The sequence below is a fragment of the Dioscorea cayenensis genome, chromosome 11, assembly GCF_009730915.1.
Source record: "Dioscorea cayenensis subsp. rotundata cultivar TDr96_F1 chromosome 11, TDr96_F1_v2_PseudoChromosome.rev07_lg8_w22 25.fasta, whole genome shotgun sequence".
In the NCBI taxonomy this organism is placed as follows: domain Eukaryota; kingdom Viridiplantae; phylum Streptophyta; class Magnoliopsida; order Dioscoreales; family Dioscoreaceae; genus Dioscorea; species Dioscorea cayenensis.
Genome location: NC_052481.1, coordinates 3,818,175 through 3,830,792, shown reverse-complemented (window position 1 = coordinate 3,830,792; position 12,618 = coordinate 3,818,175). Strand labels below are relative to the sequence as shown.

Below are 12,618 nucleotides of genomic sequence, written 5' to 3'. Positions count from 1 at the left end.
GGGCCGGGCTCCTTTTGGTTGTTTCATTTTAATGAATAAAATATTTTAGTTGTTTAAGGTGTTTTTAAACCCGGACCGGACCAGCCGATCGGACTAGTAAAACCGAGAACCGAACAGCAGTCTAGTCCGATTTTATGATTGTGGTTGATCAATAATTAAACCGGTCAAACTCATTATAAACCGATGAACCGGCCGGTTGGATCAAAACCGGGGTCTACCCGGTTTTTGATTTCCTTCTTTTCTTCAAGGGTCATTTGGTATGTAGGAAAGTAACAACTTTACAAGGGAAAGTAAAGTTGTGAAAGACTTTCACATGTTTGGTTTTAATATGAGCAATGCAAAGTAACGGTCTTCATGTAATTACTTTCCCTTTGACTAGGGAAAATGATTCATAGGGGGAGGGTGTGAAAATATTAAACAAGTGAAATTCTGATACTACCCTTAGTTAAATAATGTTTTCCTTTATCTTTTCTTGATTTTAAAAACCCTCGAGCAAAACTCCATTTTTCTTTTCTTTCCAAAACTCTAGGGCAAGAGAGAGCACTCATTAATTTTAAATTATTTTTTTTTTAATTTTTTTTTTGTTAAATTTTTTTATTTTTGGAACTAGATTTTAGCTTTTTTTATGGTTTTAATGAATTCATTTGATGTAACAATGGTTTGGTGATGAGATTTAAACTATTTTATATATATATATATATATATATATATATATATATATATATATTTAATTTATTAACTAGAGTAATCAAGGGCAAAATTGAGAATACATATAACTTTACATAGAAACTTATTCATACCAAACAAAGAATTAACTTTACATGTATTTCAATTACATTTTTTATTATACATACCAAACATTGTCTTGTTACTTTGCAGGAAAAGTAATTGCAGGGAAAAATTTTACAATGAAAGATTTTACAGGGAAAGTTTTTCACTATAAAGCACCAAACGGGGGCCCAAAGATTCAAGCATTCCGTTGATGTTGGTGAGATTAGCCAATGTCTCTTTTATCTTCTAAACCTCCACCCTCCGTGAAATCCAGGCTATTTTTCATAATAATAATAATAAGTGGAAATTGCCAAAAAAAAAAAACCTAAGTTTTTAATATTTCGAAAAACACCCCATTAATTAAAGAATCCCTAAAAACCCCTTCCTTTTAAATACAATGAATTTGAAACCCCCAAGCATGTAATAGAGTTAGTTTTGAATTTTTTGGACGAAATTATCCCTTGTATGGGAAGTTGTGGCAAGTGAGACATGGTTTGACCATAACGCCCTTTGTTGCAATAATTTTTCCTCTTTAAGAAGAAGCAGTTTTTTTTTCTTGGTTAATCCCCAGAGCACACCATTATTGGCACTGGCTTTCTTTTTCTCTCTTCATCTCTTCAGCTTTTCTTTTTTCAAAGTTGTCGTTGCCTGGACATCTTCTGTAGGATTGGACCACTGCCTCGAAGGAGAATTCCCGCTCAACTCTTCGGCATTTCATTAGTTTGCGCTCCAAGGTATTGAGGTGAGGTGGATGCCGTTGAAGATGTTGTGAAGTTTCCTTTTGTTTTGATATTCTGTGGGTTTCTTTCTAGTTTGATTTGTAAAGTATTCTATTAGAAAGAGAAATTTTTCGGTTTTATGGTGTGATTATTGGATGATCTTGTAGTTTGTAGGGAGATTTTTCGGCTAGGGTTTTGTTTGTTTTTCATTTTGGTCTATGTACACGATCAAAAGCGATAATGCTGTGTTGAAGGAGATTTTTCGATTGTTTTGCAATCTCATTGTGATGTGCGACTTGATCCACATTTGTCTAGGATGGGCAGGTTTAATTTTGAATGTAAATATTGTTGTTTCTTTTTAACTATCGATTGTTCTGTTTAAGTTTCAGTGTTTATGTTTAAATATCAATGTTTCTGTTTAACTACCTATGTTTCTGTTTAAATTTCATCGTTTCTTTTTAAATTTGCGTTTATTTACGAAAATGATTTTCATAAATAACAAGCAAAATGTACAATAATATGCGATAGTTTGTGGCAAACATATGTAACGAATATAAGTTATCCTTTATGCTTAGTTGGTGACAGTTTCTTTGTAAGATCTACAATTGTGTCGGCACTCGTGGTAGTGAAATGAGTTTTTTAAATGGTTAGAGCCTACAAAACGTTGTCCAACATGCAATGACAAAACTTCAAAATGATCTAATGAGTAAGGAAGGCCTACTAAACCATTAGGATGGCCCTAAGATGGAACGGATACGCTCGTAGAATCTGAATACCTACTAAAATCATTTCTGTTTAAACAGAAACTAGATAAATTTAAACAAAGACATAACATTTTAAACAGAAACTTGATAAATTTAAACGGAAATATTTCTGTTTAAACAAAAAACTGTATAATTTTAAACGGAAACAAGGACATGACAAGGATAGCTGAGAAAAAACAAAGTTTTAAGTGGAAACTGGGATAATTAATCAATAATTAACTTGTACAACTATATTTCTATTTAAATATCATCGTTTCATTTTAAATTTGCGTTTATTTATGGAACAATTTTCATAAATAACGAGCAAAATGTACAATAATATGCGATAGTTTGTGCAAACATATGTAACGAATATAAGTTGTCCTCTATGCTTAGTTGGCGACAGTTTTTTTGCAAAATCTACGATTGTGTCCGCACTCGTGGTAGTGAAGTGAGTTTTTTAAATGGTTAGCGCCTACAAAACGTTGTCCAACATGCAATGACAAAACTTCAAATTGATCTAACGAGGAAGGAAGGCCTACTAAACCGTCAGAATGACCCTGAGGTGGAACGGATACGCTTGTAGAATCCGAATGCCTACTAAAATCATTTCTGTTTAAACTGAAACTAGATAAATTTAAACAGAGACATAACATTTTAAACAGAAACTTCATAAATCTAAACGGAAACATTTCTGTTTAAACAAAAAACTGTATAATTTTAAACGAGAACAGGGATATGACAAGTATAGCTGAGAAAAAACATAAGTTTTAAGCGGAAACTGGGATAGTTAATCAATAATTAACTTGTACAACTATGTTTCTGTTTAAATATCATCATTTCATTTTAAATTTGCGCTTATTTATGGAAACGATTTTCATAAATACCGAGCAAAATGTACAATAATATGCGGTAGTTTGTGCAAACATATGTAACGAATATAAGTTGTCCTCTATGCTTATTTGGCGACAGTTTCTTTGCAAGATCTACGATTGTGTCCGCACTCGTGGTAGTGAAGTGAGTTTTTTAAATGATTAGCGGCTACAAAACGTTGTCCGACATGCAATGACAAAATTTTAAATTGATCTAACGAGGAAGGAAGGCCTACTAAACCGTCAGAATGACCCTGAGGTGGAACGGAAACGCTCGTAGAATCCGAATGCCTACTAAATCATTTCTGTTTAAACAGAAACTAGATAAATTTAAATAGAGACGTAATATTTTAAACAGAAACTTGATAAATTTAAACAGAAACATTTCTGTTTAAACAAAAAACTGTATAATTTTAAACTGGAACAGGGATATGACAAGGATAGCTGAGAAAAAACATAAGTTTTAAGCGAAAACTGGGATAATTAATTAATAATTAACTTGTACAACTATGTTTCTGTTTAAATATCATCGTTTCATTTTAAATTTGCGTTTATTTATGGAAACGATTTTCATAAATAACGAGAAAAATGTACAATAATATGCGATAGTTTGTGCAGACATATGTAACGAATATAAGTTGTTCTCTATACTTAGTTGGTGACAGTTTTTTTGCAAGATCTACGATTTTGTCCGCACTCGTGGTAGTAAAGTGAGTTTTTTAAATGGTTAGCGCCTACAAAACGTTGTCCGACATGCAATGACAAAACTTTAAATTGAACTAACAAGTAAAGAAGGCCTACTAAACTGTCAGGATGGCCCTGAGGTGGAACGGATACACTCGTAGAATCCGAATACTACTGAAATCATTTCTGTTTAAACAGAACAAAGACATAACATTTTAAACAGAAACCTGATAAATTTAAACGGAAACATTTCTGTTTAAACAAAAAACCAAAAAGAATGTAAAAATGTATGCAAAAAGGTTTAACATTATGTGATTGGTGGTTGTTTTCCGACCATTTTTAAGGGCAAGGATGAAATTTTATAACATGGAACTAGTCCTAGTGACCTGTAGGGGGCAAAAATGAAGTGAAACAATAAAAGAAGGGCTGTCTGAGGTATTCAAAACTCACAGGGGCTGTTTGGGAAGTTTTGAAATTTTTGAAGGGTAAACAATAATTTTCCCTTAAAAAAACTCTTTATCTGATTATCTTCGAACTCCGGGATTAGTTAAAGTAGAATTAGATTAAAAAAAAAAAAACCAAAATCTCTACAATGAAAAACAAGAGAAAACATTAATTTCATTGTAGAAGAAGACGATGATGAGATAATGAGGCAGTTTTCGTGATTAATATATTGGACTTTTGCAAACCGCCCCCTCAATTCTTAAATTTTATTTTGAATATGATTTATTTAAAAAATATATTCCTGATTATGTACAAATCTAGTATATTAAAAAATGATTTTTTTAAAATTAATAAATAAAAATAATTACATCCTTTTAAATAAACGTTTGAATAATATTAAACTTGGGTAATTCTCTTAAAAACTAGAAAAAGAATTCCATCCTCATCCTATCATGATAAAAGGAAGAGTTGATCATTTTGGTATTTTAATAAATTTGAAATTAAAATAATTCTATTGGAAGGAAATTAGCAGGGGATATACAAGCAAATAAGTGGGGAATTAAAATAGTTCTATTTCAAAATATTTGGAACAATTATAAACTTTTTGAGGACAACAATATTTTAAAAACATCATTGTAAAACATTATTAAATCATAAAATAGCATTTTATAAGACTACAAATATAATAATATTTTAAGAGGATAAATAATACTTATATATATAGTCACACCAACTGGCCCGTGACCCAAATATGGCCGGTTCATTTCCCAGTCCAATTTAAAAACATTGGTTTAAGTTAAAAAAAAATCAACATATACTTATACTATGGTTTCGCAATTGTATTTTATTTTAATGTCTTATTTATTCCTTGTTAAAATTAAAGGCATATACCCACACTATGAATAAAAACATAAAAATCAACATCAACCTACATAGTGATCAGTTGTTAATAATAATAATAATAATAATAATAATCTATACATACATATTATTAAAGGAGATGTATAATCTACTCTGAGAACATTTCAAAGAACAATTTTAATTTTTTTTAATAACATTTAAGTTTTTATTTATATTACTTATAATATTAATAATTGAAAAACATTAATTACACCTAATTATTTATGTAATAAATGTCTAAAAGGCCTTTGAAATTTTAGGTATAAAATAGTTTCTATGGTAAGAGTTGTTCAATTATATTATTTTATATATGATATTGCCTCAAAACTCCTCACAAAATTTTAAAATACCCTATGCGAAGCCGGAGAAAATGCCTAATAATAATAATAATAATAATAATAATAATAAAGCTACACTTCATTCAATGAAACAATACTCCACCAAACATTACTTTTATCCCCATCTCCAATCCCCTTTCCCTATTCCTATCCCCATCCCCATCCCCTTCCCCATCCCCATATTCTCATTCCCTCTAACCAAACGGGCCCTAGAATTAAGGAGGCGTTTGGTGCATAGTAGTGATATATTACCATGGTAATGAGATTACCGTGATAATGTAATTGAGAATGTTATATAATCGGGAATGTTGTGGTCACTCGAAGAACCAGAAGCAAAATAAAGGGGGTGCTCATATAAAAAATTATAATTTTTTTTTAAGTTTTTTCAATTAAAAAAATATATAATTAGATTAGCTGAATGACATATTTATTGTAGTTTAACTGATCAAATTGTTACACAAAAAAAAAATACATTTATAATTTTTTTATACAAGACAAAATAAAAAATTAAGGGGCCAAACAATAATTCTTTATAACTATTTTTCTAAAAATATATATATTTATATAAATATTTGTTTATATATATATATATATATATATCTTATATCTTATAAAATTAAGCACCCCCTTACCCCCTCTTACGCCCTTGGTTGTGATAATGTGAAATTACCATGTTTGGTTGAGAGTTTATATTACTGGTAATAGTAATATTTCATTATTATGTTTAGTTAGTGATGGTAATCACTTCAGTAATATATCAAATTTACCAAAACACTCTTACATATAAAATTTTAAAAAATATAATTTAAAATATTTAGATAAATAAATAATTAAATTATAATATTAAAAAATATTTTTTTACAATTTTTTAAAATACTTTTGTATTTACCTAAATACCCCTACTTATAAAATTTTGAAAAATATAATTTAAAGTATTTAGATAAATAAATAATTAAATTATAATATCAAAAATTATTTTTTTTTACAATTTTTAAAAATACCTTTGTATTTACCAAAATACCCCCACATATAAAAATTTGAAAAACTTAATTTAAAATATTTAGATAAATAAATAATTAAATTATAATATCAAAAATTATTTTTTTTATATTTTTTTAAATATCTTTGCATTTACCAAAATATCTCTATGTATAAAAATTTGAAAAACTTAATTTAAAGAATTTAGATAAATAAATAATTAAATTATAATATCAAAAATTATTTTTTTCACAATTTTTTAAAATACCTTTGTATTTACCAAAATACCCCTACATATAAAATTTTGAAAAATATAATTTAAAGTATTTAGATAAATAAATAATTAAAATTATAATATCAAAAATTATTTTTTCCACAAATTTTTAAAATATCTTTGTATTTACCAAAATACCCCTACATATAAAAATTCGAAAAACTTAATTTAAAGTATTTAGATAAATAAATAATTAAATTATAATATCAAAAATAATAAAGAAAAATAAAAACTAGGGAGTGTAATAAGCAATTTGATTAAATGAGTGGGGGCAAAATTGGAAAAAAAACATTACACATTATCACCAACTTGGTAATCTAGATGGACACCTATTTTGGTGATAATCACATTACCATCTAATTTGGTAATATTTCACTATTGATAATCTGAATACATTACCACCAAATTCTCGGTAATATTTTCACATTACCGCAAACCAAACGCCACCTAAGTTAAAACATATGAGTCTCATGGGGGAGTTTGAATCTCACCACATGTGTAGTGAATTGTGTGAATAACAACTTATCCAATTTATCAAAAAACAAAAATAAAAATAAAAAATGAAATACCATCTAAGACAAATTGATCTAGCACAAGTGGAGGTGAGACTACATTAATTTGATCTCAATGAATTTTGGAACATTAAAGTTGATAATTATATTGAAGTAACATGAAAGGAAGACATTCAAGAATTAAATTAATTTCAAATAAGTACTCCATGATATTTATTATGAAAAGTATTATCTATCACCTTCAAAGCAAAACGTACAAAGTACACCTTAAAATAACAAGATGCCAGTAGATCCTCCATTGTTAATATCACTTATAATTCCATATAGGGCCAACAACTCATAAATACTAAGCCTGTTGAGCAGCTCTTGCTCCTCTTATATATATATATATATATATATATATATAATCAATCACAGTCCATACTAACTCATACTATAATATCTACATTAAAAAAAATTAAAAATTTAAACGTTTAATACCAACACTAGTAAAAATAAAATTGAATACTTCCTAACTCCAGAATAAAAAATAAAAAATAATAAAATAATATTAAAGAAGGCAAGCATACAGCAGAGCAGTGCCAGCATTAGGACACAAGTGACTAATATACAAGATAGACTAGAAATCTAAATCCAAACAATCAAACAAAGTTCAGCAATCAAAATCTATGTGAGCAGAGCAGGTCTTACTCAAAGGTATCTCTCAATGCATTCAATTTGAGATTCTCAAAACCAGTTACAACAAACAGGCAAAATTGGACTTCTTTGTCACACTTCTATATGGATTTAAAAGGACCCTTTTATTCAGCCCATATGACATGATATAGGCATTTTGCAGAGACACAAAGAAACAAAGGGCTCGGCTGTACAGACCTGTGATGGTTCATGGTTCATATATGGCTCTTTCATTTTCTTTAGTTTTGTTTGCTAATATTGCAGGGAGGTAAAGGGGAAGAAAAAAAAAAGCAAATGGGTATCAATATTATATCAAAAAAACCACTTGAAAAAGCAAAAGTTTTTATTCGAACCTCGCCTTGAACTTCAGACTGCTGTGAGGTCTAGGAGCTGGCACCATAAACTCGGACCCTCTGTTCAATCACGGTTTGGCAGGCAGGGCAGCGAGTTTTCGCCTTTTTCTCATGATCCTCATTGCATTTGGCGCAGAAAGTCTGGTGGGCGCATGGTAGGAGGACCACTGAAACTTCTTCTTTCAGGCAGATAAAGCATAGCCTGCTGCCGTTAACCCGGCGGGATGATCCTTGTTTCCGCTTCGAGGCTGTCTGCGGCTGTGAACTGGTATCACTGGTGGTTCTTTTTGTATCTGTATCTTCCGAGGTAAATGCATTTGATGACTGGCTAACCATCTCACCAGTTCCTGCCACTGCTTTGAGACGGGCATACTCTTCTTCGAGTCTTTGGACGTCATCCTTGTGGCGCTGGAAGTCAAGTTCTATCTTCTGCCGCAGTGCCTCATGTTTTCTCTTGATCTCAAGCTCGGCGGCTTCCTTTGCTCTCCTTTCCTCGTCTACCTTTCCAATAGCATGCTCTTTAGCCTTGATCTCCTTTTTCCATTTTGCCTATATGAGTTCAGAAATAGGTCACTATAAGAAAATAAAAGCAGATGCATCCACTGCCAAAATTAAGTGTGAAAGAGATCACCAATTGAGTTAACAGGACAGACCAACAGGATGGAATAACCTAGAAGTCTGATGCCTGGTTGGGATGTAAAAGGGCATGTTCGCTTCAAATTGCACACAATCATGCAATTTATCCACAGTAAATAGTCTCAAACTTTTCAATTAGCATCACATAAGAGTTAAAAGTAGCAGATTGACAAAGCATGAATTGTTGGCCCAGCAGGAGAGCCAGTGAAATTGCTTAAACACCAACTCCCACAAGAAGCAATTTCCTAATCTACAGGGTAGGAGCATCTGGCTAATTGTCATACATGTAATTACAAACTAAAAAGCCTAAAACAAGACTATAGAAGATGCACCCAAAAAAACAAGAAAAGTATATCTAAACAATAAACTTATGGCAGCAAACTTTTATGAATCCACATGAAGTCTAAGGCATTTCAAAACATTCTCTAAGATCCAGAAGCAGTCCATGAGAAGCCATCAATATAATTAAGAGCACATGTCAATGGGTCTGAATTAAAATATGTACTGGTGTTCATGATTCAGACACGAACAATAACTAGAAAGAGCAAGAAAGAAATATTTATATTACCTGAACACTAATATTTTCCTGCCTGAAATCTGACCACATTCCATTCCCTTATTTGATAACCAAGTTACAGGACTTATATTTTGGTGAATATTGTGTGTGCACTGATTACAAAATAACATGTAAGAGCAATCTGAACATGCAATGCACTACCATATAATGTATATCAAATATGCTGCAATTGATATACTAGAGAGTATTTTTGAAGTGATGTTCAACAAAGCCATTAAAAACAACTGTGGTTTTTAATTGCTATCTAAACACTTGTGTCATATACTTAATCAAATAAAAATCATCAACGCATCAACGGGAACTGTAAAACTACAGAACTCAGTGACATTGAAAATTGCAGCAGGTGATAAACAAAGCAAAATAAGCAATTTCTCATATGCTATTGAGAAAGGCAATTGTTCTGTCTTTCTTATCCTTCACAACTGCAAAAGATTCACATTAGAAAATATGTACATGATCACTATGGTGACAAAAGATCTAAGAACCCACACTCTCATGAAATATAGTTGCTCATAAAATTCTTTCAAGCATCAGAATGAAAGCAAATATGAAATCAACAACAATAACCCATGGATTAAAAGCACTACTCAATGGTCAGTCAGGAAGCATAAAAAACAAGAAATTCTCAGTTTTTATACTCACCTCAGCACGCTTCTGTGCCTCCTTGACATCAGTGAGGTGCCGCTCAACTTCAACAACCTTCCTCCTCTCCTCTGCAATCTCATCCTGAACCTTTTCCCTCTGCTTCTCCCACACCTGCAGCCGTTTAAAGCACTTCTTCTCCCTTCTCGCCGCTTCTGTACAAGCAGCAGCAGACTCCGCAGCACTAAGCTTGGATGCTTCCATCTCGGCTCTAATCTCTGCATTCTCTGTTTCCAACCTCCTCACCTCAGCATTGGCCCGATCAACCTGCCCACTCGCCTTCCTCAATGCAGCCTCCATCTCTGCCAGCTTCTTCATAGTAGTATCCTCCAATGCCTGTTTTCCCTTTCTCACTCTCTGATTCTCCTCCCTCTCGGCCCGCAATGCCCTCAGTTCCATCAAGTCATTGCTGACCTTCCGAGCAGCCTGCAGTGCCTTTTGTTGTGCCCACTCTTTGCGCTCCTTCACCTGCACACGAAGGTCCTGAATCTGCCTACAAAGGTCTATGATTGTCGCCATCTTGGGATCATCCCTGTCATTCTCCCCTGCTTCCAAACTCGTCAAATTCAAGTTCTTCATCGCCGAGGCAACAACATCCTCATCCAAGTCCTTAACACCGCTCGCATCCGCCATAGGCGGATGAGGCAGCTCAGAGGGGTGAGAGGCAAGGGCAGCAGCATGGCGCTTGAGAACCGACTTCGCCGAGGCAGAGAGCTCAGTGTGACGATCATACTGAGCATGCAACTTGCAGAGCGCGAGCTCAGGCGATGGGACATCAATAGCGTTCGCCCGGCCGACGTGGAGGTCGGCCATTAGAAGACACCACATGGCATCGCCGCGCGTCAAGTGCGGCCGGTACTGCTGCAACAAGCACACCAATCCAGCCAGCGAGTACTCCTCCAAATGCCTCAAATCCGAGAACCCCGCCGGCTCCACCACCGCCGCCGCCGCGCTCCCCTGCCCCTCCTGCTGCGGACTCGAGTTCAAAGACGCGATCGCGTTCTGCAAGATGTTCGACAGCACATCCATCGACCCATAGCAATGCCCACTCCTCAAGATCGCCTTCAAAGCCACCGCCTCATCATACCCTAACGAGATCAATCGAGACAAAGCCTCCTTGTAGACGAATTCCAGGTTCTTGAGAAGCAGCTCCTCCAATTGCTCCTCGGTGCAGTAGCCCCAAGCGGCAGGGTCATCAGCGGATGAACCCAGATTAGGATTAGGGTTAGGGTTCGGGAGGGGATCGGGGACGGAGACAGCCGCCGACGAGGTGGCCGATGAGGCCGGGGGTTTGGCCGATGGTGGAATGGGTTTCGGTCGGTGCTTCCTCGCTGCACGGGCCTTATCGCGGGCATTGGAACCCATCTCCGGTTGCCGAGGCTGAGGATGAAGAACCGGTGGCGGCGGCAGCGGCGGCGACGACGGCGGAGTAGCGAAGAGAGAGAAGACGGAGTGACCGGCGAGTTTCGAGCAAGCGTAGACATATAGAAAGGAAGGAGATCGGACGGGGATGGGAAGGGGGTTCCGTGGATGGACGGTGGATGATGAGGTCTGGTTCAGTGGATGAACGGTGGATGATGGAGGACAACGTGATTGGTCCATCACATCAGGCGTGGAACTCGAGGTGTGATGGACGGCTGAGGATGGTCCGGTTGATCTTTTACTGTGATTTCTCTTGCGGTCATTTCTCTTGTAACCCATGGTTGGAACCTGTTTTACATGATGGAGATTTTACCTTCAAGATGTTAAGTTAAAATCTTAATAAATTATTTTTAAGTGTTTGAATCAAGTAAATTTTAATGGACAAAAACTAGAAAGTAGTGAAAAAACAAATTATGTGTATTATTCATCACTAGTGGAATGATATTAGATTGACTCACCCAAAGAGTTTTACTGATGAATCTGATCAATTTGATGTTAATTTGTGTAAAATATATGTTAGTATAGAGGTATATTTTTTTGAAAAAAAAAAAGATAAATATTATAAAGAAGGAAGAGATAATTAATTATTTATGAGATTAGATAATAAATTATAAAGTAGAGTCAATAGAAAAGTAGTATTTGAGTAGCTTATAAAAGAGTTTTGTTTTATTGAATTTGACCTTTAGGAAGTCGATGTGTGCAAATAATGTTAGAATAAAGTTTGATTTTTATGAAAATAAAAATAAAAAGTACCAAAAAAAAAGAAAAAATTATTTCTAATGGTCAAATACCAAATAATAGAATTAATTGTCTTGGGGGTTGTTTAGAGGAAGATGCTTCAATTTTGAGAGGATCATATATTTTTTTTTTTTTAGTTCTTCAAAAGAAAATTAATTGACTTTATGGTGAAATAGCATATAGTTGTGTAAATTAACTATTTTTGTTTATGATCTATCATTGACAGTAGAATCATTGGAATAACATTTTATTGTGAAAGGGTTTTGTAATTGAACTTGATCTATGAGATGTTAGCTTACTGATAGATAAAAAATATTACTGGAGGTAGATTCCAATAAAA

At 33.6% G+C, this 12,618-nt stretch overlaps 1 protein-coding gene across 1 annotated transcript; it reads right to left on the bottom strand.

The window, feature by feature from the left end:
* Positions 1 to 8,003: 8,003 nt before the first annotated feature.
* LOC120272147 (MND1-interacting protein 1) lies at positions 8,004 to 11,641 on the bottom strand. The gene is made up of 2 exons (XM_039278904.1): positions 10,119 to 11,641; positions 8,004 to 8,812 (listed from the first exon to the last, which is right to left on the bottom strand). The coding sequence occupies exons 1-2, from the start codon at positions 11,481 to 11,483 to the stop codon at positions 8,294 to 8,296; spliced, it is 1,884 nt and encodes a 627-aa protein (XP_039134838.1). The 5' UTR covers positions 11,484 to 11,641; the 3' UTR covers positions 8,004 to 8,293.
* Between the last annotated feature and the right edge of the window lie 977 nt (positions 11,642 to 12,618).

Coding starts and splice junctions, on each gene's coding strand:
- LOC120272147 (XM_039278904.1), bottom strand. CDS start 11,483: ATGGGTTCCAATGCCCGCGATAAGGCCCGTGCAGCGAGGAAGCACCGA. Junction 8,813..10,118: donor AGGCACAGAAGCGTGCTGAG/GTGAGTATAAAA, acceptor GAACTCATATAG/GCAAAATGGAAAAAGGAGAT.